Source organism: Rhinoraja longicauda, chromosome 13 (genome assembly GCF_053455715.1).
Source record: "Rhinoraja longicauda isolate Sanriku21f chromosome 13, sRhiLon1.1, whole genome shotgun sequence".
Classification (NCBI taxonomy): domain Eukaryota; kingdom Metazoa; phylum Chordata; class Chondrichthyes; order Rajiformes; family Arhynchobatidae; genus Rhinoraja; species Rhinoraja longicauda.
Window position 1 is genome coordinate 13807480 of NC_135965.1, and position 25484 is coordinate 13832963.

Consider the following 25484-nt stretch of genomic DNA (forward strand, 5'->3'; position numbering starts at 1 on the left):
GGGAGGGGCGGGGGAGGTGACGAGCTGGAGGTGAGAAAAGACCAAGACCAATCAAGGCCGCAACAAATGACCTCAGAAAGGATGTTGTTTGACTGAACCAGCTCTCATGCTGAACAGCAACCATTTCAATTCCATTCACTTTGTCCCTATCAAAGGTGCAGTTAAAAGACCTCCTCAGGTTCAATCTATGCCAACCTCTGTGGGATGTGTGCAACAGTCTTTGTTTCAGAACTACCCAGGACCTTCCCCTCTTCCCTCACAGTGATGATTACATTGGTTCTGCTCTCTGCATTGTCATAGATCTTTGCCATCATTTTCACATGACCAACTCCCCTGTTTCTTTTCTCCTCTGCCTCAGCCATCATCTCCAACACGTGTTTAAGTTACTCACTTACTTACTACACATGTGGCCATTCAACACTTTGTGCCAGGCTGGCTGCCAGGAAGCAGTATCATTCCCCCCCCCCCCCTTTCTTATTTCTGATGTCATGGTCTTACCCGAGAAAAATTGACAAACAATAGCTCCCGGCTCCGCATATCCTCTCACATATACCCATTAAGTTTTCACTTATACCCATTTAGTTATCACTTGCCAGGTCTGCCCTCAAATCCTTCACCTCATTATACTGGCGATCTCCAATCCACACTTTGTCCAGAGAAAAGGACTCAACCTGAAACATCGACTGAACATTTACCTCAACAAATGCTTCCTCCAGCAGTCTGTTTTCTGCTCCAGATCATAACATCTGCAGTTTTTGTGTCTCCAAGTCTAATAGGAAGAACATGCATAGCCAGATGTAGGAACATGGCGGGCCTGGTTAATTTTAATGCAAGGCGTATAACTGGTAAGGCACACGAGCTTAGAGTTGGATTCAAACATGGAACTGGGATGTTTTAGCCATTACAGAAACTTGATTTAAAGAAGGGCAGGACTGGAAGCTCAACATTCCAGCGTTTAGATGTCCCTGATTTGATTGGGAGGGATGTGAAAGAGGTGGAGGAGTTGCATTAATGATCAGGGACAATGTCACAGCTGCACCAATAGAGAACATCTTGGAGGGTTTATCTAGCAAGACCATATGGGTAAAGTGCAGGAATAAGGTGTAATCACTATAGTGGGAATTATACTGTTGGCCTCCCAATCGCTGGAGAGAGAAAGAAGAACAGATAAGAAGGCAGTTCATGGAAAGAAGCAAAGCCACCAGGGTTGTTGCAGTGGGTAGCTTTAACTTCCTTTTTAAATTCCATTATTGCCTTTGACTTCCTTACCCCAGTCGCAGAGATCAGGCAGAAGTTGTTCAATGCATCCAGAAGGTTTTCTTGAAAGAATTCGTACACAGTGATTTGGATGAGAATGTAGCTGGTCTGATTAGTAAGTGCGTAGGTGGCACAAAAATTGGTGAAATTGTGGATAGCGAAGAAGGTTATCACAGCAGGATATAAATCAATTGGAAATTTGGACAGTGAGAAAACAGATGGAGTTAAACCTGAACAAATGTGAGATGTCGCCCTTTGAGAAGTCAAATATAAGAGGAATTTATGCAGTAAATGGCAGGAGCCCTGAGGAACACTGACACAGAGAGGGATTTTGAGATGTAACCTTAAAAGCGGCAACACAAGTAGCACACGGAGAGGAAAGGGATGGAGGATGATGAAAGAACCCGCATATTTATCTAAGCTATTAGATAATACCATCCACATCTTGTTTATAAGGGCAATGAGACGAATACAAACTTACAACACCTCAATAACACTGTCTCAGATTGTTCTAAAATCCTGATAGATTGCTATCCGACTCATTCATTAAAACAATTTACTGTTATCTGTAGACCTACTATTCGAGCACTTGCAAAGCCAGCGGTGTATTACTGGGAGCAAAAGAAGGGCGACGGTTTCAGGAATACTGGGGGTCAGAAATGTGGGTAGGTTTGCTGCCAGAGTGTGGGCCAACATGTGGCTAGAGACAAGACCTGCACGTTTCAGTGTGTTTGACTAATTAAAGCACAGAAACTGTATCTAACCAGCTGAAACTTAACGGATTCCATTTCTCATTCTCTCCTTATACATGCACTGGATTCTATGATTATTCTACTGTGTAATGCTTAAAATAGTGAAATAAAATTGTGTGCGAGTTAACACAAGTAACACCCAATAGTCCAGAAAATGTATAGGAAGGAACTGCAGATGCTGGTTTAAATCCAATATAGACACAAAATGCTGGAGTAAATTAGCGGGACAAGCAGTATCTCTGGAGAAAAGGAATGGGTGACGTTTCGGGTCGAGATCCTTCTTCAGACCCATTCCTTCTCACCAGAGATGCTGCCTATCCCACTGAGTTACTCCAACATTTTGTGTCCAGAAAACCTGCTAGTTTGGCACCACCAAAGTCCAGAGAATGCCAGATTATTGGAGTCTTACTATAACATGAATTGATTGAGGGATGATTGCTGGTTGGAATAATCAGAACACCTTACACTTCTTTAGGTAGAAAAATCAACAGACGAGATTTCCAAAAAAATCAAAGCACAATCAACTATGCTTGTCTAGTTATATGTACTGCACACAATCTCAGTTTACCTGTGTTAAGCAAGGATCTGCTCTTGCTTGTTGAAAATATCCAAACAATTTCTGCTTAGTTACTTCTTGAAACAAAATTGAGACCCAGATACTTATTGGCATTGAATGCATCAAAAACATGTTTCTCAGATATAAACTTTAACAGTATTAAATATTAAGCAAAAATCACCAAGACAGCTTAGTGGCAAATCAACAAAAAAAAGTTCAAAGACTTGATATGTTGCCAAGTCCTTTAATATGTGTCTCTTCTACAATTTAATATTCTTTCTAAGCCACATTTCATCTTTTAATCATTTGAAGTTTATGTTGAATCCATTGAGGATAAAATGGAAAATTCTGTGTGGTGTGGTGCATCAGAATTGCATGGAGTAGGAACAGTGAAATAACTATCAGTGTTGGTGATTACAATCGTGAATAAACTTATGGGTGGCGCAGTGGCAAGTCAGTTAGGCCGCCTCTCAAAACTCTCAGCAACTACCTGGCCTTGTATCCATAGAGGCGCCACAACTTTCATGAACGCTGGAGTCGAATGGGGCGGTCACGGTGGCGCAGCGGTAAAGTTGCAGCCATGCAGCGCCGGAGACCCGGGTTCGATCCCGACTACGGGTGCTGTCTGTACGGAGTTTGTATGTATTCCCCGTGACCTGCGTGGGTTTTCTCCAAGATCTTTGGTTTCCTTCCACTCTCCAAAGACGTACAGGTTTGGCTTGGTAAATGTAAAAATTGTTCCTAGTGGGTGTAGGGTAGTGTTAATGTGCGGGGATCGCTGGTCGGCCTGTTTCCGCCCTGTATCTCTAAACTAAAGTAAACTAAAATGTAGCTCCACCCAGTTCTGTTAAGTAGTGAGTCACAGTGGCAACAAATGAAATGCTATCTCTCTCTTAATCAAGGAAGTACATATACTATTCACTTCCCATGCACCAGCTGCCTTTGTCCGTCTAAGTGGAGGAGAACTCAGGTTTGGGAGATGTTGCTGCAGAGGTTTCGGGACATGCCTGCCTTGCAACTTCCTTGCACAGTTAGAAAGTTGCTGCCTTATGTTACCTGATCCTTGAAGATAAGGTGCCTTCAAAGTAATTATGTAAGAAAATAACTGCAGATGCTGGTACAAATCGAAGGTATTTATTTCACAAAATGCTGGAGTAACTCAGCGGGTCAGGCAGCATCTCAGGAGAGAAGGAATGGGTGACGTTTCGGGTCGAGACCCTTCTTCAGACATCACCCATTCCTTCTCTCCTGAGATGCTGCCTGACCCGCTGAGTTACTCCAGCATTTTGTGAAATAAATACCTTCAAAGTCATTATGGTCACAGAGTCTGTGCTTAATCTCCCTGGCGTACAGGAGGCAACATTGGGTGCACCAAATGCAGGAGACGAGGTTGGAAGAGCTGCTTCGGTCCACTTTCAGTCCTTATACAGAGTCTCGACCTGAAACATCAACAATTCCATTTCCTCCACAGATGTTGCTCAACCTGCTGAGTTCCTTCAGCAGTTTGGGTTTGTTTGCTCCAGATTGCAGCATCTTTAGTCCATTGTGTCTCCAATTAACATTTCATGTCTGGGACCCTTCAGCTGAACAGACTTATCGAGCCATACAGCCTGGAAACAGACCCTTTGGCTTAACTTTCCCATGTCAATCGTGATGCATACACCAGTCCCACCTGCCTGCAATTGGCCCATTCACCTCTAAAACTTTCCTATCCATGTACCTGTCCAAACATCTTTTAAATGCTGTTAAAGTATATTTTGATAGTTTAAACACCTTGATGGTTTAGGGGCGGCACGGTGGCGCAGCGGTAGAGTTGCTGCCTTACAGCGAATGCAGCGCTGGAGACTCAGGTTCGATCCTGACTAAGGGCGCCGTCTGTACAGAGTTTGTACGTTCTCCCCGTGACCTGCATGGGTTTCCTCCCACACTCCAAAGAAGTACAGGTTAATTGACTGGGTAAAAATGTAAAAATTGTCCCTAGTGTGTGTAGGATAGTGTTAGTGTGCAGGGATCGCTGGGCGGCGCGGACTCGGTGGGCCGAAGGGCCTGTTTCCGCGATGTATCTATAAATCTAAATCTGCCATATAACCACCCCCCTCTACGTGGAAATGATGCTCCTCAGGTTTCCCCTTAGGACCCAGACTGGTTTTGATAGTTTAAACACCTTGATGGTTCAGCATCTGGCTCATTCATTAATGCAATGTCCTAGTAATCCACAGATTTACTGTTTTAATGACTACAATAGACAATAGGTGCAGGAGGAGGCCATTCGGCCCTTCGAGCCAGTACCGCCATTCAATGTGATCATGGCTGATCATTCTCAATCGGTACCCCGTTCCTGCCTTCTCCCCATACCCCCTGACTCCGCTATCCTTAAGAGCTCTATCCAGCTCTCTCTTGAATGCATTCAGAGAATTGGCCTCCACTGCTTTCTGAGGCAGAGAATTCTACAGATTCACAACTCTCTGACTTAAAAAGTTTTTCCTCATCTCTGTTCTAAATGGCCTACCCCTTATTCTTAAACTGTGGCCCCTGGTTCCGGACTCCCCCAACATTGGGAACATGTTTCCTGCCTCTAACATGTCCAACCCCTTAATAATCTTATACGTTTCGATAAGATCCCCTCTCATCCTTCTAAATTCCAGTGTATACAAACCTAGTCGCTCCAGTCTTTCAACATATGACAGTCCCGCCATTCCGGGAATTAACCTAGTAAACCTACGCTGCACGCCCTCAATAGCAAGAATATCCTTCCTCAAATTTGGAGACCAAAACTGCACACAGTACTCCAGGTGCGGTCTCACTAGGGCCCTGTACAACTGCAGAAGGACCTCTTTGCTCCTATACTCAACTCCTCTTGTTATGAAGGCCAACATTCCATTGGCTTTCTTCACTGCCTGCTGTACCTGCATGCTTCCTTTCAGTGACTGATGCACTAGGACACCCAGATCTCGTTGTACGTCCCCTGTTCCTAACTTGACACCATTCAGATAATACTCTGCCTTCCTATTCTTTCCACCAAAGTGGATAACCTCACACTTATCCACATTAAACTGCATCTGCCATGCATCCACCCATTCACACAACCTGTCCAAGTCACCCTGCAACCTCATAGCATCTTCCTCACAGTTCACACTACCACCCAGCTTTGTATCATCTGCAAATTTGCTAATGGTACTTCTAATCCCTTCATCCAAGTCATTAATGTATATTGTAAATAGCTGCGGTCCCAGCACCGAGCCTTGCGGTACCCCACTAGTTACTGCCTGCCATTCTGAAAGGGACCCATTTATCCCCACTCTTTGCTTTCTGTCTGTCAACCAATTTTCTATCCATGTCAGTACCCTACCTCCAATACCATGTGCTCTAATTTTGCCCACTAATCTCCTATGTGGAACCTTGTCAAAGGCTTTCTGAAAGTCAAGGTACACCACATCCACCGGCTCTCCCCTGTCAATTTTCCTGGTTACATCCTCAAAGAATTCCAGAAGATTAGTCAAGCATGATTTCCCCTTCGTAAATCCATGCTGACTCGGAACAATCCTGTTACTACTATCCAAATGCTCCGCAATTTCGTCTTCCCCACCACTGATGTCAGACTAACTGGTCTATAATTTCCCGTTTTCTCTCTCCCTCCTTTCTTAAAAAGTGGGACAACATTAGCTACCCTCCAATCCACAGGAACTGATCCTGAATCTATAGAACATTGGAAAATGATCACCAATGCGTCCATAATTTCGAGCGCCACCTCCTTAAGTACTCTGGGATGCAGACCATCAGGCCCTGGGGATTTATCAGCCTTCAGTCCCATCAGTCTACCCAACACCATTTCCTGCCTAATGTGGATTTCCTTCAGTTCCTCCGTCACCCTAGGATCTCTGGCCACTAGAACATCTGGGAGATTGCTTGTATCTTCCTTAGTGAAGACAGATCCAAAGTACCGGTTCAACTCGTCTGCCATTTCCTTGTTTCCCATAATAAATTCCTTCCGCTTCTGTCTTCAAGGGACCCGCATTTGCCTTGACTATTTTTTTCCTCTTTACATATCTAAAAAAGCTTTTACTATCCTCCTTTATATTATTGGCTAGTTTACCCTCGTACCTCATCTTTTCTCCCCGTATTGCCTTCTTAGTCATCTTCTGTTGCTCTTTAAAAAAAGTCCCAATCCTCTGGCTTCCCACTCTTCTTTGCTTTGTTATACTTCTTCCCTTTTATTTTTATGCTGTCCTTGACTTCCCTTGTCAGCCACGGGTGTCTCTTACTCCCCTTGGAATCTTTCCTCCTCTTTGGGATAAATTGATCCTGCAACTTCTGCATTATTCCCAGGAATACCTACCATTGCTGTTCCACCGTCTTCCCTGCGAGGGCCTCCTTCCAGTCAATTCTGGCCATCTCCTGCCTCATGCCTCTGTAATCCCCTTTGCTATACTGTAATACTGACACTTCCGATTTTCCCATCTCCCTCTCAATTTGTAGAGTAATACTTATCATATTGTGATCACTGCATCCTAATGGCTCTTTTACCTCGAGTCCCCTTATCAGATCAGGATCATTACACAACACTAAATCCAGAATTGCCTTCTCCCTGGTAGGCTCCAGTACAAGCTGTTCTAAGAATCCATCTCGGAGACACTCCACAAACTCTCTTTCCTGGGGTCCATTACCAACCTGATTTTCCCAGTCTACCTGCATGTTGAAATCTCCCATAACCACTGTAGCATTACATTTGCGACGTGCCAATTTTAGTTCCTGATTCAACTTGCACCCTATGTCGAGGCTACTGTTTGGGGGCCTGTAGATAACTCCCATTAGGGTCTTTTTACCCTTACAATTCCTCATTTCTACCCATACTGATTCTACATCTCCTGATTCTATGTCACCCCTTGCAAGGGAGTGAATACCATTCCTCACCAACAGAGCGACCCCACCCCCTCTGCCCACCTGTCTGTCTTTTCTATATGTTGTGTACCCCTGAATATTCAGTTCCCAGCCCTGGTCCTCTTGTAGCCATGTCTCAGTGATTCCCACAACATCATACTTGCCAATGTCTAACTGAGCCTCAAGCTCATCCACTTTATTTTTTATACTTCACGCATTTAAATACAACACTTTAATTTCCGTATTCACCTCCCCCTCACACCGGTCACAATTGGCCCTGACCTTACTCTCTTATCCCTTCTAGAACTTCCCTCCCCATTCATTCGAGAGTCCTTTGCAATTTCTCCTGTATTTGCTTCCCCTTTAACTCCATCTCCATATTCCCAGTTTGTCAACCCCTCCCCCCCACTACTTAGTTTAAAGCCACACTTGTAGCACTATCAAACCTGCCTGCCAGAATGTTGGTCCCCCCTGCTGTTAAGGTGTAACCCATCCCTTTTGTACAGGTCACCCCTACCCCAGAAGAGATCCCAGTTATCTAGAAATCTAAATCCCTGCTCCCTGCACCAGCCCCTCAGCCATACATTCGTATCCCCGATCTCTCTATTCCTGCCCTCACCCTCAACAGGGCCGCACCCCTTCTGCAAGTCTGGCTTATATCAGTCACTAAATTACTTAAATGGCCAATTTACCAAACTTCTACTTTAATTGATCAACCAATCCAGGTACTCACTTCTATACTGCCTTCCTGACAAGCTTGGAGTTATGCACTTTTCTGACTGACTACTAACGGACTCTTGGCGCTCTTTTTAAACTGCCTTTACACACAGCAATTAACATTTACTTTGCTCTCAGCCAACGGTCTTCCTTGCTCTGTTCCCGCCCTTTTCTGACAACAACTGCATATCATCGGGCTTGGGCTGAAGCCAGGGTCGGGTTCATTAGGGGGCAGGATGGCGAGTAGATCAGAGCCAGATTATAAAGGTGTGTTGTGATAAAACAAGCAACACCCAGCAGTCTAGAAATTCTGTGAGTCACAAAGTTCTGGGTTAGTTTAGAGATACAGAATGGAAACAGGTTGTTCAGCCTGGCAGGCCTACACCGACTATCAATCACCTATTCACACTAGTTCTATGTGCATCACAGTGGCGCAGTGGTAGAGTTGCTGCCTTACAGTGCCAGAAACCCTGGATCGATCCTGACTATGTGAGCTGTCTATACGGAATTTGTACGTTCTCCGTGACCGCATGGGTTTTCCCCGGGTTTCCTCTCACATTCCAAAGATGTGCAGCTTTGTATGTTAATTGGGTTCTGTAAAATTGTCCCCAGTGTGTAGGCTTGGACTCGGTGGGCCAAAGGGCTTGTTTCCATTGCTGTATCTCTAAACACGACTATCACATCCAACTTTCGCATCCACTCCCTACATACTAGGGGCAATTTTTAAAGTGGCCAATTAACCTAGACACCCACACAACTTTGGGATGTGGGAGGAAACTCACATGGTCATAGGGAGAATGTGCAAACTCCACAAAGACACCAAGAGGTCAGGATCGAATCTGGTTATCTGGAGCTGCGAGGCAGCGGCTCTACCAGCTGTGTTGCTGTACTGGTCCCAGTTTATCGGAGTTTCGCTTTACTTTGATAAAGCCCAGTGTGGAGCTGGCATTTGTGGTAGGATGCACCAGAAGGGATACATGCATTCCTCTACAGATGGCAGATTGGCCAAGTTAGCAGCAATCATGCACAGGTCTGTGCCAATTGTTCTCCTTTCAACAAAACAAAAACAACCAAAAACAGATTAACTGGTTTTGTATCTTCTCACTGCAGTACTTGTGAGATCTTGCTGCAAGCAAACTGAATGTAATGCTGATCCAAATAACAGAAACAACTGAGCAATTTAATTTAGTGTGAATACTTATTTCCATGAGATGGCTTCTGTGTAATTACGGATGTTTTTTCTCCCCAGCACAGAAGAGGGAACTGGAAAAATTAAGGAACCTTGGGGCATCCTTATTAACTGTAGTGAGTTGAGTTAGTCTCCTTATTAACTAGATTATGTATTAGATTCTATTAGATTATTTTATCTATGAATCTAATAACCAGCAATTCAGTTTAACAGTGTGGAGAGCTAGGAGAGCAGTCATCCACTACAACCATTCTGCAGTTGAACAATGTATGGTTAGCATTCATCATTCTTTTTTTGTATATAAGTATAACTTGTGATTTGTATATTGTACAACTTGTATATAAGTTTAACTTGTGATCCTGATATACTTTGATAATGACTACTATTAATTTACCATAAGTAAACATAATAAAACTGCTTTGAGATCATTTAAGACAATAAAAATGGTGTGGAATGAGTTCTGGCTCAGGAACCAATTGGTAAATAAAATGTTGGAAAAATTATCTTCCACAGCTTAGAATGCCAACAGTTAATCTTGAAGCACCTCAGCTGTTGTTTCAAAAGTTATTCATCTACCAATCGATCACGTCTATAATGGATGCATTTGAATTGAAGACTCGTACGAGTTACAGATTTCCCTTCCGAGACAGAGCCACAATTTCTCCAATAGGAAGGTAGAAGTGTAAAAGGAACGTGCCAGCAATTAACTTCCTCTTCCTTGCTTATCCACATGTTCTTCCTTCTCTTCACCAGTGACCCAGTTACTTTATTAACACCCTTTTATTGTTAGTTTAAAAAAATGCAGCTGAGAAAAGCAACTTGCATGGAAAAACAATAAAGAGGGAGCCATGTCTGCTTATTCCCTGATGGATAGGAAAGGTTTAGAGGTATATGGGTCAAACGCAGGCATCTTGATAGGCATGGGCTAGTTGGGCCTGTTTCCATGCTGTATGACTCTATTCCCACGTTAAATACTAAAATGGTGGACTCCAACTCATACTTCAGGCCGATGAGGAGCAAGAAATACCAACATGCCATGATTAAGTCTAACAATCTTTTAAAAAACCACTTGAAATAGATGTATACCCATCTTCTGTGAAGTTATTACATAATTGCAGAGGTTCAACCTGGTGGGTTCTATTCTCCTTTGCTAAAGCTGACTCTGGAATTTTCCAGAAACACAAAAATAAACCACAGCTTTTATCCACTGCAATATCCATTAAATCCTCTCAATGACATTAGGACATGCAGCACAGATATATGTTCTTCAGCCCACATGTCCATGGCTATCATCTTTTTTTTTAGATTTACAGATTTAGAGATACAGCGCGGAAACAGGCCCTTCGGCCCACCGAGTCCGCGCCGCCCAGCGATCCCCGCACATTAACACTATCCTACACACACTAGGGACAATTTTTTTTAACATTTACCCAGTCAATTAACCTACATACCTGTACGTCTTTGGAGTATTGGAGGAAACCGAAGATCTCGGCGAAAACCCACGCAGGTCACGGGGAGAACATACAAACTCCGTACAGACGGCACCCGCAGTCAGGATCGAACCTGAGACTCCGGCGCTGCATTCGCTGTAAGGCAGCAACTCTACCGCTGCGCCACCGTGCCGCCGTGAAAGATCTGTACTAATTCCATTTCCCAACACTTTGCCTGTAGCTTTCGATGGATGTCATTTCAATACTCATACCATTTAAATAACCTCCACCACTCCCTGAAACAGAATTTTCTTTCCCCTGGGTCAAAAAAGATTATTTCGCAAATCCAATCTAAATCTCCTCCCCCTTATCTTAAACCTATACCCTCTTGTCATAGATATCTCTGCTGAGGGAAACAAGTCTTCATTTTGTACCCTATCCATAACCCTCAATACCTCAATCAGGTCACACCTCGGCTCTAAAGATAACAAACGCATTCTATGCTGGCTCTCCTCATTGCTGAAATGCTCCATCCCAGGCAAAACCCTGTTAAATATCCTCTGCACCCTTCTCCAGTACAGTCACATCCTCTTACTAGGTGGTGGCCAGAACTGTGCAGAATACTGGCTGTGGATTGCTAATATGTTTTGTAAATTAACAGCATTACTTTCCAGATTGTGTATTCTATGGCCTTCCAGTTTTTTATTCCAACTTCTTTCTTCTCCACATCACTTTTCGAATTCTACCTCTTTGTCGACATGCTTCGTCCTCTGTCACAACATCTCCTTCTGTGCCCTAGATAGACACAAAGTGCTGGAGCAAGTCAGCGGGTCAGGCAGCATCTCTGGAGAAAAGAAACAGGTGACGTTTCAGATCGAAACCCTTCTTCAAACAGAAACAGACTTCTTCAGTCTGAAGAAGGATTCCGTCCCGAAATATCACCTGTTCATTTTCTCCAGAGATGCTGCCTGACCCGCTAAGTTGCTCCAGCACTTTGTGTCTTATCTCCGGTATAAACCTGCATCTACTCCTTCTGTGGCTTAGTGTATAATTTTTATTTGGCACTACTCCAGGACAGCACCTTACAATGTTTTATCATATTAAAGTTGCCATGCAAATGCATGGTATCATTTTTGTTGTTGCAGGGGTCTAATCAATTTGCACAGAACATGGAAACGGCAAGGCTAGCAGGCTTCTAGTATACTTACTGATGGGAGTTTAAATATATAAAGCAATACGGTCTATCAGAGAAAAGCACTGGTACACATTCTTCTGTTGACAGGCTCACCCACTAAGCAGATCATTACCTTATACTTTATCTGAAGGAGATGAAAGAATTCTAAACCTTAATAACAAATCTACCCCTCCAGGTTTAATTCAGATTGTTATTTAAACTGCGGCTTGGAATACTATAGACCTGCCTGGCGGAGGTATTGGATTACTCATAAAAGGCTTACCTGCTACCAAAATTCCACCGCCAACTCAGTTCCCAAAGACTATTAATCTTCCACCCTTCCAACCCCAAAGTGCATACTCACAACAGATTGGTTGTTAAGGCAACTGCGGATTGGAGTCCTTACTAGGTAAACAACAGGTTAAAGGAATGCCTTGTATAAATGTGATTGTTTTATCAGCATCCCACAGGTCATAGCATGAAACATCATACTTCCTCACTTGCTCATACTTTTAGAACTTCAACAACAGACACTTGATATTTGTAACTCAGTTATGACCAAATCCTGGATATGAAGTTACTGTACATTTTTCATTCAACAGATTTTCAGATGGTTACTTCTCTGCCGGTATTATTTGAAGTTCCAGGTCCCTTTTCAATTTGGATTAGCATCCAAGTTCACTAGGTCATGCCAACCTACGACGCCTTCCTCGGAAATTATGGCACAAAGCAGGAAACTTAATGCATCATCAAAAACAAACTGCTGGAGGAACTCAGTGAGACAACCAGCATCGGTGGAGGGAAATGGGCAGACAGCGTTTTGTGACGGGACCCTTCTTCAGACTGATGGAGTAGAGGGGAGATAGCTGGCAGAATGAGGCGAGGAGAAGGAATGGGGTAAGAGCAGGCAACTGATAAGAGAATCCAGGCAAGGAGGGTGAGCCGAGTGGGGGAAAGAAGAGAGGAGAGGGTAACCAGGCCTGGAGGTGATGTGGAGAAGATAAAAAGGTCCAAATGGAGGAATCTGATAAGGAAAGTGGGGAGTGAGATGTAGAACCAGAGGGAGTAATGGTGGGAAGAAGGGAACAGGCAGAGGGTTGTGGGGTAGGAAGAAAAATGGAACAAAAGAAGGGTGGGATGGTTAATGAGTGGATGGAGGAGGGGTGGGGGGTGGGGACGACAACACTGGGTGACCAAGGCAGGGGATAATGTAAAGGAAAGGTGTGTAGAGGGGGCAGGGGTTACATGTAATTGGAAAATTCAGTTTTCATGCAGTTGGATTGTAGGAAGCCCAAATGGAACATAATGTTATGCCAGTTCTATGCGGCTACAAACTAACGTTCCAGCTGACCCAGGCAGACAGAGTACGTGCTCTCTATAACACATCACAAAGACAGCCTTCTTCCACCTCAAAAACATTGCCCGTCTCCGTCCATCCCTCTCCTCCACAGCTGCAGAAACCCTCATCCACGCCTTCATCACCTCCCGTCTGGACTACTGCAACAGCCTCCTCTATGGCGCACCCTCAAAAATCATCAATAAACTTCAATACATTCAAAACTCCGCTGCCCGTCTACTCACACACACCTCGATCCGTGACCATATCACCCCCGTCCTTTATAAACTCCACTGGCTCCCCATCCCCCAGAGAATCCAGTACAAAATCCTCCTCATAACCTACAAAGCCCTCCATAACCTGGCCCCATCCTACCTGACCGACCTCCTCCACAGGCACACTCCCACCTGCACCCTCCGCTCTGCCGCTGCCAATCTCCTATCCCCCCACATCCGGACTAAACTCAGATCCTGGGGGGACAGGGCTTTCTCCATCGCTGCTCCCACCCTATGGAACTCACTACCCCAAACCGTTAGAGACTCCCCCACACTCACCACATTCAAAACATTGCTGAAGTCTCACCTGTTCAGTACTGCCTTCAACCACTGAAGGTCACCTCACCTACTGTCTCCTTTCTCTGTTCATTTATTTATTTACTTATTTATCTATTTATTAATTTCCCTATGTTCTCAAAATCTCTGTAAAGCGTCTTTGAGTATATGAAAAGCGCTATATAAATAAAATGTATTATTATTATTATTATAGAGACTGCCGAGAGAGCTACAGATGCAATAGATGAGGTTGGAGCAGATGCATGTCAACCTCTGGTCACAGCTGCAAGAGCGGTTTGGATCCTTATATGGAGACTAGGTTAACGGTGTATGGCGAGGTGTTACACCTCCTGCAGTTGCAGGAGTGCCTAGGGAGTGGTAGAGGTGGTTAGGGAGGGCTGAGGATATCAAGGAGTCATGCAGACGCTGGACTGTGTGGAAAGCAAAAAGGGATGGGGAAGGGAAGATTTGACAGGTGCTCGGATTTCATTGAAAATGGCAGAAATGTCAGAGAATGATGTGTTGGATGCGGAGGCTGATGAGGTGAATGGAACGGACCAGGGGTATTCTATCCCAGTTCTGTCTAGGGAGACAGCAGGACAGCAAGAAATGTAATTGATGGGGGTGAGAACTCCACAACAGGGGGGGGAATCTTCCCTGAAGGACATCTAAGATGCCCTGGAGTGGAAACCCTCAACTTTAGAACAGGTGCAATGGACGTAGAGAAATTGTGAAAAGGGGATGGCATCCTTGCAAGAGACTTGATTATACTTCACGTATAGTCAGGTTTTGTATAGTAGCCCTGGGAGATGGTGGGTTTATAGTAGATGTCTGTGGATACAATGAAAGTTATTGAAGTGTAATCACTGTTGAAATATAGGGAAACAGAAGACAAATTGAACATAGCTAAGTTCACAACAAACAATAGCAAGATAATTTGTTTTTAAGTGATATTCTTTGAGAGATAAGTATTGAAGAATACCTGAACTTTTCTCAGAAAAGACCCTTGGAAAAAGACGGACATATCAGGAGAGGGGGAGAGGTGTCAGAAACAGCCCAAATTAATTTGACGACAGGGTGGAGGTTGGTGGTGAAGTTGATGGAATTGACAAGTTTTGCTGGGATGAAGGAGGCAGCTCCAATGCAGTCATTGATATTGTGGAGGAGGAGGAGTTGTGATGCCACGGTACATTTGGAGCAAGGAGTGATCAACGTAACCAAAGAAAGGACCGGCATAGCTGGGGTCCATGCGAATGCCCATGGCTACAGCTTTGAGAGGAATCAGAAGAAAAGTTCTTGAGGGCAAGCCCATAGTTCATCACATTTGTGCTCGTAACTGTTCTCTTGGACTTCCCACTTCTCTGACACTTATTCAAATTGATTTCAGAACACTTTGGTGTCATGACTCAGTGGTAGCACCTCCGTCCGCTTCTTTTTAACCAGAAGATCAGGTGTTTTAGTCCAACTCTCCCACAGAATTTGGACATTTGGCCGAATGTATCATTGTGTCACCCCAAGTAAAACTTCAGAGCACCACATTAGACGTAAGATGCCAGACCAAGGCACCGTTTCAAGAAAATTGCAAGCATTCTTCAATAGTTATCACTCAAAGGACACTACAAAAATCAAATTATCTGGCCACTAATTTTACTGTGCATTTTTATGTTCAATTTCCCAGTTGTTTCCCTATATTTTAACAATAACAATGCTTCAATAACTTTCATTGTCTATGTAATTTTAAGCAAAATGTGAATTATGAAAGGGGCATTCATATAAAGTTGTTTCTTTTTAAAATATATTCAACCATCTGCATACAATAACTTCTTTCTCCAAAATTTTATTTTCTCCATCTCTACTTCCGGAGGTATATCTTTCTGTATAACCTATTTTCTTTATTTTATCTAGCAATTGTCTAAACTGTGCAACCTTCAACATGGCCACTTGCCTTTTCTCATCAATATCATCGGTCTGTTTCGCATGCCAAAAAAAAACAGGCAAGTGGTGCTTCTTTCAATTGCCTTCCATTTTCATTATCATAGGTGTGAAATGCACACCTATTAGAGTTCCATACTCTTAGAGTTCCTGTAACAATATAAAAACTGAATGACCTAGAGCGTGCTGACCTTTGCTGGGGATTCCAATTGGAACCATTTAGACACAGCTGTTGAAAGAGAAGTTAGCTGGACTTCCTGGAAAGCAAAGATGACCAGGACTTTCTCACAGATTTGTAGTCTTGCAGCAGCGTTTAGTCTTGCAAAGGTTCCCCAGCATTTCCCCAGGGAAACTGCCTCCCAGATTCTGCACCAGGTCAGATTTGATACAGGATGAAAGACAACCAAAGATTTCAATGGAGATTGTAGATCAAAAATACACCACACCACGTTTTTCTACAAAATGTTTTGATCCAGTTTTTTTTCTTTGTTTATGAGTGATTTTATTTTGTTTTGGGCACACTTCTGACCCCAAGAGACTGCAGATGCAAAAAACAAACTGCCGGAAGAGCTTAGTGGGTCAGTCAGCATCTGTGAAGGGAAATAGCTTGGTTTGTGCCGGATGCTTCTTCAAGGCTGAAGTAGCCATTAACACGTGAAGTTAACAGCAATTCAACACTAAACCTCTCATGAATTTCACTTACTCCCTAAACTTCATGTCCATAGTTAATGACAACACAAGAGACCATTCGGCCCATTGTTATGTAGGGCATCAGACCTGCTGAACTTAATGTGAACACTATAACTTATCATCCAAATTCAAAGAGAACATGAATAAATATTTATTAAGATGCCAACTTAACCACAAAGCGTTGAGTATTTTGCAAGAAAGCTCAAATAGTTGAGTCAGAATGATATCATTAGCCCACAGACGCTAGAATTTAGGCTGCTGAGACATGGCAGATAACTCAGAGGTTCTTCTGTTTCCTGCTTCATTTTACTGACCCTTCTCCATCAAGATGTTTATATTCTTTAGTTCCTAATTAGATTCAAAAATGTTAGGAATGCCAACAGAACTAATAGATGGTGTAGCTTTTTAAACTAACTATGAACAAGACCATAATATACTAATGTAGACCTTCATAAATGCTTTTTTGGGACTGAAATATTAGCCAAGCAGTGAAGACTCTCAAATGCACCTCTCTCAAGAAGTAGTAATGAAACCCTGCAACCGAAATGTGGACGTGGAATATTGATATAAACTTCGAAAACTAGGAACCTACTCCAAAGGCAAAATCGGCAACTTTCAGTTATTTCCTATAGCTCATCAAAACAACGTATTCAAATTTACAAACTTGGAACTCTGTTCAGCACTGTCAGGGGACTTATCTGCTCGAGTTAAGTAGGTCACGTGTACGTAAATGCAAAACAAACTGCATCTCCCACCCTAAAGACAACCTCGTTGATAGCGTGAGGTGATCATTTCCACCGGGTAATATAGATGCTCTGAAAGTAATTGCCGATTACAACCAAGTATAGTTGAAAATCAAAAAAGCAAATCTGACACCTGATGTAAAATGATGAACTATCATAGATCAACATCTAACAATGACAAGATTACTTATCAATCTGGAGAGTGGATGTAAATTAAATCCTTTTGGCTTGTCTCTGCTCACTCTTAAAGTAAAAATGCAGAATTTAGAAAATGAGGAAAAGCAGTGATTCAGCTTTAGTTGTACTTATGAACAACTCAATGTCAGTAGGTTACTGGCTAGGATAGTTAGCCATTCAAGCAAATTTAATCATGTCTTTTTCAGTGCGAGTGTAGCTACAGCACAATGGTGAATTACTGATCAGAACAACTTTAATAATGCATTCTGCATCTCCAATCTCTCTTTACAACCTAAACGTATCTGACCCATATTAATTCATACACTGATACCATTTTCCTGCTCTCTCCACCTCAGAAGACTGGTCACATCAATGCATTGGGGAACAGTTATTGGTTGTATAAATGGGCAAGAGACTTATGACCAAATTTCCACAAACAGCCTACACAAGCCCCTCTACCTCTCACGTTAGCTGAGATAAACACTATATGTAAGGAGTACTGTAAACTGTGCCCACACACTCAAACATACAACGTCTGCAATTTACCTTCAATAATATGTACATGCACAAACTGTAACACAGATGTTTACCCATAGACTTGAACAGTAAATTGGCCTGTACAAATGATCCAGGATTTCACACACAATAATATTCCTATAGGAACTACAAATTCATAAGTAAATTAATCTCAAATTTCATAAAGGCATAGAAGCAGCCATTTGGTCCATCAAGTCTATGTTGGCACTCAGAAAAAAATCCATTCTCCCACTTATTTCCCTGTAGCCAATTATTTTGAATACTTCAATAAGGTTTCCCAGTTCTTCTATAACTCACCTACAATAGGAGAACTTACGGCAGTAAATTAACCCACCAATTTTTTCCAAATGTGGTGGACAGCAGAGAAACCAGAGGGAAATGGACATTGTCACATTAAGAACATGCAAACTCCAAATACAGCAACATAAATCAGAATCAAACCAAGGTCCCTGGAACCACAAGGCACCAACTGTAATCAAGTTGGCACCATCATTTAATCCAATTCTCAACAAACTCAAGTGAAGGCAATATTTCTGAGAAACAAATTAGGAATCTGTTCCAGATTAAAATAACCTCAAAACCCTTTCTCTGAAGCCTGACTTGTAATGAGAGATGGTACTTCAAATTAGACTTTCAGTTAAGTGAAACGATTTTGAATTAAATTCACATAGATTGTACTTTTCTATTTTCTACTCACCCTTTACTGGATAAAGGTTCTGGTCTGTGAATTCTTTCAGCTCTCCACTTGTGTTAATTATTGCAACCTAAAGTGAGGATAAGGGGTGGATAAGTATAGAATTAGGATACTTCACAAAGTATTTAGACTCCACTAACAGTAGATGTTTCATCAATAATTATTAGTGAATAATTATTAGATCAAATAAAGTATATCCCGATGTTCATTATTTAAGATTTGGCATTGGTAGTTTGCACTTAAATAGCACCTATAACAAAATTAAGCATTCCACACATTTTGTAGGGAATGTTATGAGATATACTTTGGCACTGAAATACATACAGAAATATGGTGACAAATTATACTGGAGTACCAGAGTAAACCTAAAATGCTGCACGTAGGTTTGGTCTTCTTGCTTAAGGAAGGACCTACTTGCTTTGGGAGTCTTGCTGAGTTGATTCCTGGGAAGAGGTGATTGTGGTACGAGGAGCATTTCAGCCTGCACTAATTGGAGTTTAGAGAAATGAAGGCAATCTTTTTGCTATAAAAATTCTGAGGATATTTAAAGGAGAGAGGCTAAGAATGTGATCCCCTTCACAGGATAAGCTTCGGTCCCTAATTCTAGAATAAGAAAAAGGCATCACCATTTAAGTTTGAGTGCTTCAAAAAGGGCCCAAAATCCAGCAATTCTATTAGCTCTTGGACAATAGAGATAAATGTCAAACACTATGACATCTGTGACAATTAGACTGGATCACACCAGATCTGTCTACTTTCTCAGGATATACGTAATGACATATACTAACCGGGGGCTGAAGGTGATGTTTGGCATGCTTCAATGGTCAGGGCATAGAGTACAAGAGTTGGAACGTCATCTTACAGCTGTGCGAGATGCTGGTGAGACTGCGTTTGGAGTATTGTGTGCAATTCTGGTCACCTAGCTATCAGATGTTATTAATCTGGAAAGGGTGCAGGAAAGATTCACAAATATTTTGCCAGCTTGATAGCTTGAGTTATAAGGAGAGACTGGAAAGGGTGGCCATATATGAAACCATGAGATGCTCAGATAAGCTGAATCGCTATAGTCATTTTCCCAGGGTAGGGGAGTCTAAAACTAATGGGCATGGGATCGATTCGAAGAGAAAGATTGAAAGGGGACTCGAGGGGCAACCATTTCACACAGAAGATGGTGTGTACATGGAATGTGCTGCCAGAGCAAGTGGTATTTACAATTACAATGTTTCAAAGATATTTAGATATGACATGGAAGGGGAAGATTTAGAGGGATATGGCCAAATGCAGGTAAATGGGACTAACTCAGATAGGCACTTTGCTTGGCATGGATGAGGTGGGCTGAAGGACCTGTTCCATGCTGTATAAATCCATGACTATATGATTTCTGCTTGCATTAGTCCCAAACCCTGAACAGCTATACTACCATAGCCATTCCAGGAGATGGCGCGGTCTGTAAACAGCAAGTGGACTGCAGTTGGCGTTAACCAATGGATTGTCCATGGGATACTCTGGCAGCATTCTGACTCTGCTCCTACTATCAAAAGGAATTCACCACCATTTATAAATGTCTCTGAAAAAAAGAAAATGACATGTTGGGAACGGATGGATACGAATTATGTGTCAGCAGATAATTGTTGGACCTGGCATCTTGTTTGGCACAGACATTGTGGACCGAAGGGCCTGTCCCTGTGCTGTACTGTTCCATGTCCATTAAAAAAAATGTTTTTAAGATATTAGGATCACATTCATCAAAAAAACATTGATAGCAAACCATTTTCTTTTGATTTCAAGGTCGATGACCCAAATAAAAAAAATGGGTCATTGTTGGACGCTACAGGTCCTGTTTGCTTAGAGCTGAGGTGCTGTGAAAAAGTGTATTTGGTCTCTCAACTCAGTACTTTGCAGGACACCCCCAGTCTTAATGCTGCACCCAAAGGCACAGCAGAAGCTCAGATGCACTCAAATTTGACCTCTAGTATATTTCAGTGCGTGGCTTTGCTGATGAAGGCCATTAAACTATTGACTAATTGTCCAGTGTCAGTAAGAATAATCACGTAGGCAGAAATCACATGGCTTGATGGAAAGTTGATTGTTAACGGAGGGGGCAAAGAGGCTTGCAAGATGCAAGGGAGAATACACAATGATGCAGGAGTAGTTCAGTAAGTCAGTTAATGGGAGGCCTAGTCAACGTTGCCTGCCTATTAGGGGGTTCATATTTTAGAAGGATATTATATTTAGGTTTGCAATTCATAACAATATGGCAGATATTGGTTACTTTGGCCTTACTTTGCTCAGTACAAAGAATGAAAGTTAATTAGTGGGAGTTGGTTATTGTGAGATTAAGGCCCTCGACAGGTAGACAATAGGTGCAGTAGGTGTGACCTGTGCACTGCAGATTGCATTGCTTGTGGACATAACTTCAGAAAATGGATCGTTTTCAGAGAAATAATGTATAGATCTTGATAAAAAAATTGTTGGGTTGGTGGGGAGGTATGAAGGAAGCGATAAGGTATCCAACATGGCCCTCATCCTGAGGGCTACCTCCATTTGTGGCCACATCAGATTGTCCACAGACCCATTGTGCGCAAACACTAGGTCTCACTATGTATTTGACTTTGTTCTAAAGGATGAGTCTGGCCACCATGTCACATAACTTTATTTTCCGATACTGTCTGCCCTATCACATATCCCATGTGCCACGTGTAGAAACATTTGAGCAGAAGGATATCTGACTGTAAATCACTGAGACTGCAGTCTGCACATGTGTAGTATGTCTCATCATCAGAATATTTACATAAGCATCAAAATCTTGAGAAGAATCTCCATGTGAGAACCCTCGTGCACAGCCAGACTCAACGGCATCATTACACCCTCAAATTACTTGTGCTGAGGTTGAGACCAACATCCATCTACTTCTTGGATGCATGTTTACCAAGAAGGTCTAGAAACAGAACCAGTAGTCTTTCTTGAGGTGCATCATAAACTGTTGCACATCCTATGACTCACACTGAGACCAAACACAACAGCTGCTGGAACATTATTTGCTCAATAAAAGATACTCTTTGTTCTGCCCAAAACATGCTCATTTTCAAGTGGATGGAGCCCTCCACAAAGGCTATGAAGGCCCTACTGCAAATTCAATGACAACCTGGGAACTTTGCAAAGATCCACTTAGATTTATCACTCATGGAATGTATACAAATGAAAAATATAAATGTAATCACACAGCTCCATGGAGGATGGTGGCATATAAATATACTGTATTATGTATTTGCAAATATTATGAATTGTCATTTTAAATGGGTGCCTGATGGTCAGCATGGATTTGATGGGTTGAAGGGCCTGTTTCCATGCTCTAGCTCTCTAAATATTTTTGAAAATTAAATTAAAAAAATATACAAACCTAAATGGCACATTCCATGAACATTAAAACAAATAACAATGAAGCAATAACAATTGGTTTTACCTAAATTTATCCACGGTGTGAAATGAACATACTCAAACTTTGCAACGTTAATATTGTGCACTTCCCTTGTGCACAATTTCCATTACAGCAAGCACCCAAAGTACATTGTCTTGTGCAAACTGCATGACCAACATGTTATCCAACTCTTTTGCATGCAATGAGTAATGCGATTACACTGCAGGAAATTACCACACGAGCCACTCTGCCAAAGCGAATACAGTTATCATTTCTATAATAGCTTCATTAACTGAAATGTTCTATATAACAATGTAAATTTTAAGTAGTAACAAAAAAAATTAAACAAATAATGGCATGTCGACGAACTGGTGAGAACAACTTAAGACATGTCTGGATGCAGGTCGATTTAGTTGCTGTTCACAAAATTCTGAATGTTAAAATATATAGATCGTAATTCCTTAAATTCATCAGATACAAATTCAAATGTAGAACAATATCATCCCACCCCACCCAGTTAATGTTCTGAGAGCAGTATCAAACAAGGTGTAAAGGCGTAAAGTGTATTTTTAAAATTCCATTACATAATAAAACAAAAGCTGGTATTTAATGCTTAAGATGATAGTAAGAAGAGTATTAACTGAGGGTCATGCTTTTCTCAGTTAGAGTTGGTGCTGGGGCCAACTTAACAAACATAAATGATGTAGAAAACATGATATACAAGTGGATGGATTGGGATGGGGGGGGGGGGGGGGAGGATAAATTAAATGCTTGACTATTCGGCCTTAATTCTTTGTGGTTTCCAATTTACCAATGTGCAAAAAAACTGCAAATGCTAATAATCTGAAACATTGTAGAAATGCTGGCAATATTCAGCAGGTCGGGCAACACCCAATGTTAACAAATGCTTCTCAATTCACTAATGTCGCCTGAGCCGCTGAATGGCTGAATTTTTTTAGTTGTCGTGCCTCTCTCATGAAAAACACCGAGAAGTCTTAACCAAACCCTGGTTCTGCACAGTTAACCAAATCATAAGTACTGGATTAAGCTAACTGATAGCTCAACTGAATGCTCCATTGAACCAATGCTCTAACAAAAACATTAGTTGTTCCAATGGCACAAGGCTTTCAGGAAAATATACCCAACAGCAATTCAAGACTTGAGTTTACCCAAGTCTTTTTGTAACCTTTTCCATGAACAGCTAACGCCCAGTGCAGTTCCAGTGGGTGCAGGTGCAATATACATGCAACATGAGGGACTGCATATAACATGGGCGGCCACGGTGGCGCAGCAGTAGAGTTGCTGCCTTACAGCTGTTTGTGTGGTGTTTGTACGTTCTTTTCGTGACCGCGTGGGTTTTCTCCAAGGTCTTCAGTTTCCTCCCCCACTCCAAAGACGTACAGGTATGTAGGTAAATTGGCTTTCTATAAATGTAAATTGTCCCTAGTGTGTGCAGGATAGTGTTAATGTGCAGGGATCGCTGGTCGGTGCGAACTCGGTGGGCCGAAGGGCCTATTTCCACGCTGTATCTCTAAACTAAACTAAAACAAGTTCCATTCCAGATTAGTGGACAGCAGAGACTGGTTGAAAAATAAATGGAAATTCTGCCTTGTTTCAAATTAATGGTCAAGAATCAAAATTACATTGCCTCACCAAGGAAATGAGTTTAAAAAAAAATTTGATAAACGCCAGTTAAACACACGGTAGATCATTGCAAAAACGATTGCAGCATTGTACATGAGATGTTAAACTGAGACATTGTCTGACTCTCAAGAGGACATTAAAAATGTCATCATCTGATTTCAAAGAACAGCTCCAGGGTTTCCCTAGCCAGTATTTATCTGCAAACCACATCGCAAAAAAAAAACTGATTATTTGGTAATTTCAACAATGTTGATTGTTGCACTTATTGTACACAAAATGGTTGCTGAGTTTCCGATATTACAACAAAAAACATGCCTCAAGAAGCAATGCATGGATGTAAAATAATCAGCGATGTTTTGAAAGGGATATGAAATATAAATCTTGCTTTAATATTTTTCTAATGTTTCTAATTTTTTCCCTTTTGGTTCAAAGATAATGTCACCTAGAAACCGTTCCTCATGAGCAAATAAAAAAGCATTCAGACAGAAATAATTTATTTTAAGTATACAACAACAATTCTTTGTATTGACATATTAAACAATATTAAGTACAGTGCCCTCCATAATGAGATACTAAACATGACTACTTTCATTTACGACATTGCTGTGTCCCAAACATTATGGTGCCCTGAAATGTTGGGACTATGTATAAACACTGCTGTAATTCCTATAGGGTGAAGCTTTCTCTTTTCTAGTTTGGAGTATAATAACATCAAGAGCTAGAGATTGGCTTTCAAATGAACTATTAAGCCAACCAACCATACATTCTCTCACCTTTGACTTAAAACATCTCATTGTACTATTCAAAGAAGAGCAGGAAAGTTGTCTGCATCCTAGGCAACATTAATTGGTCAACCAACATTGAAGCAATAAACTCCAGATGCTGGAAATCTGAAACAAAAACAGAAAATGTCAGAAATATTCAGCATGTCAGGCAGCACTGTGGAGAGAAACATTATAATTTGTTTTCAGGTCAATGACTCTTCATCAGAAATGTTGACTATGTTTTTCTCTCCACACATGCTGTCTGACCTACAGAGTATTCCCAGGATTTTGTTTCTCGATTAAAAGATTGTTTGACCATTCGGGTCACTCTATAAGAACATCAGCCAATAAGCATCTTTAATAATAGAATGTCTTACCACCTGCCCCTGACATTCAGTGCAACATGTTCCTCACCTTTAACATTCTGGGGGTCACCAGAAATTCATCTGCATCAATCGTATAAATACCATTACTATTGAAGCAGGTCAGAGGGGAGCTATCCTATGCTCATAGGACCTCATCCCTGTTCCCACCCATGTCATTCGTGCCAATGTGCAATGATTTTTGGCTACACACCCTCCCTCTACAGAGTGTTTTGCAGCCACTCCGAGCTGGTTGTCGACCCAATGAATCAGGGAGGTGAACACAATCCTATTCTCATCAACGGAGCTCCTGCTGAGATGGTCGACAGCTTCCAGCTTCCTCGACATCCAAGTCACCTGCGATCTGACCTGGTCCCTTCACAGAACTATAGTGATCAAGAGAGCGCATCAGCATATGTACTTTCTTTGGCGTCTGAGAAGATTTGGCAAGTCCGTGAGGATTCTCTCGAAGTTCTGCAGATATGGTATCTCATGAGATGCATCTCAATATGGAAGAGCATGGTATAGTCTGAAAAAGGGTCTTGACCCAAAACGTCACCCATTCCTTCTCTCCAGAGATGCTGCCTGTCCCACTGAGTTACTCCAGCATTTTGTGTCTACCTATGGTTTTGCAACTGCTGTGCTCTGGACCTCCTGAACCTGCACAGAGTAGTGAATACAGC

The 25484-nt window shown here is 42.1% G+C and overlaps 1 protein-coding gene across 10 annotated transcripts in view; it reads right to left on the bottom strand.

The window, feature by feature from the left end:
• LOC144599462 (transcription factor Dp-2-like) overlaps positions 1-25484 on the bottom strand; it is a 176236-nt gene that overhangs the window by 125120 nt on the left and 25632 nt on the right. For 5 of the 10 annotated variants that reach the window (XM_078410410.1, XM_078410405.1, XM_078410404.1 and 2 more), the window contains exons 2-3: positions 24449-24565; positions 18617-18683 (exon numbers count right to left, since the gene is read on the bottom strand). The exons of 2 other annotated variants lie outside the window; for them this stretch is intronic. In XM_078410410.1, coding sequence (XP_078266536.1) covers positions 18617-18683; positions 24449-24469 — 88 coding nt within the window. In that variant the 5' untranslated portion in view covers positions 24470-24565. The remainder of the gene's footprint in view (positions 1-18616; positions 18684-24448; positions 24566-25484) is intronic. 3 more of the 10 variants (XM_078410406.1, XM_078410402.1, XM_078410407.1) reach the window with 1 other exon arrangement.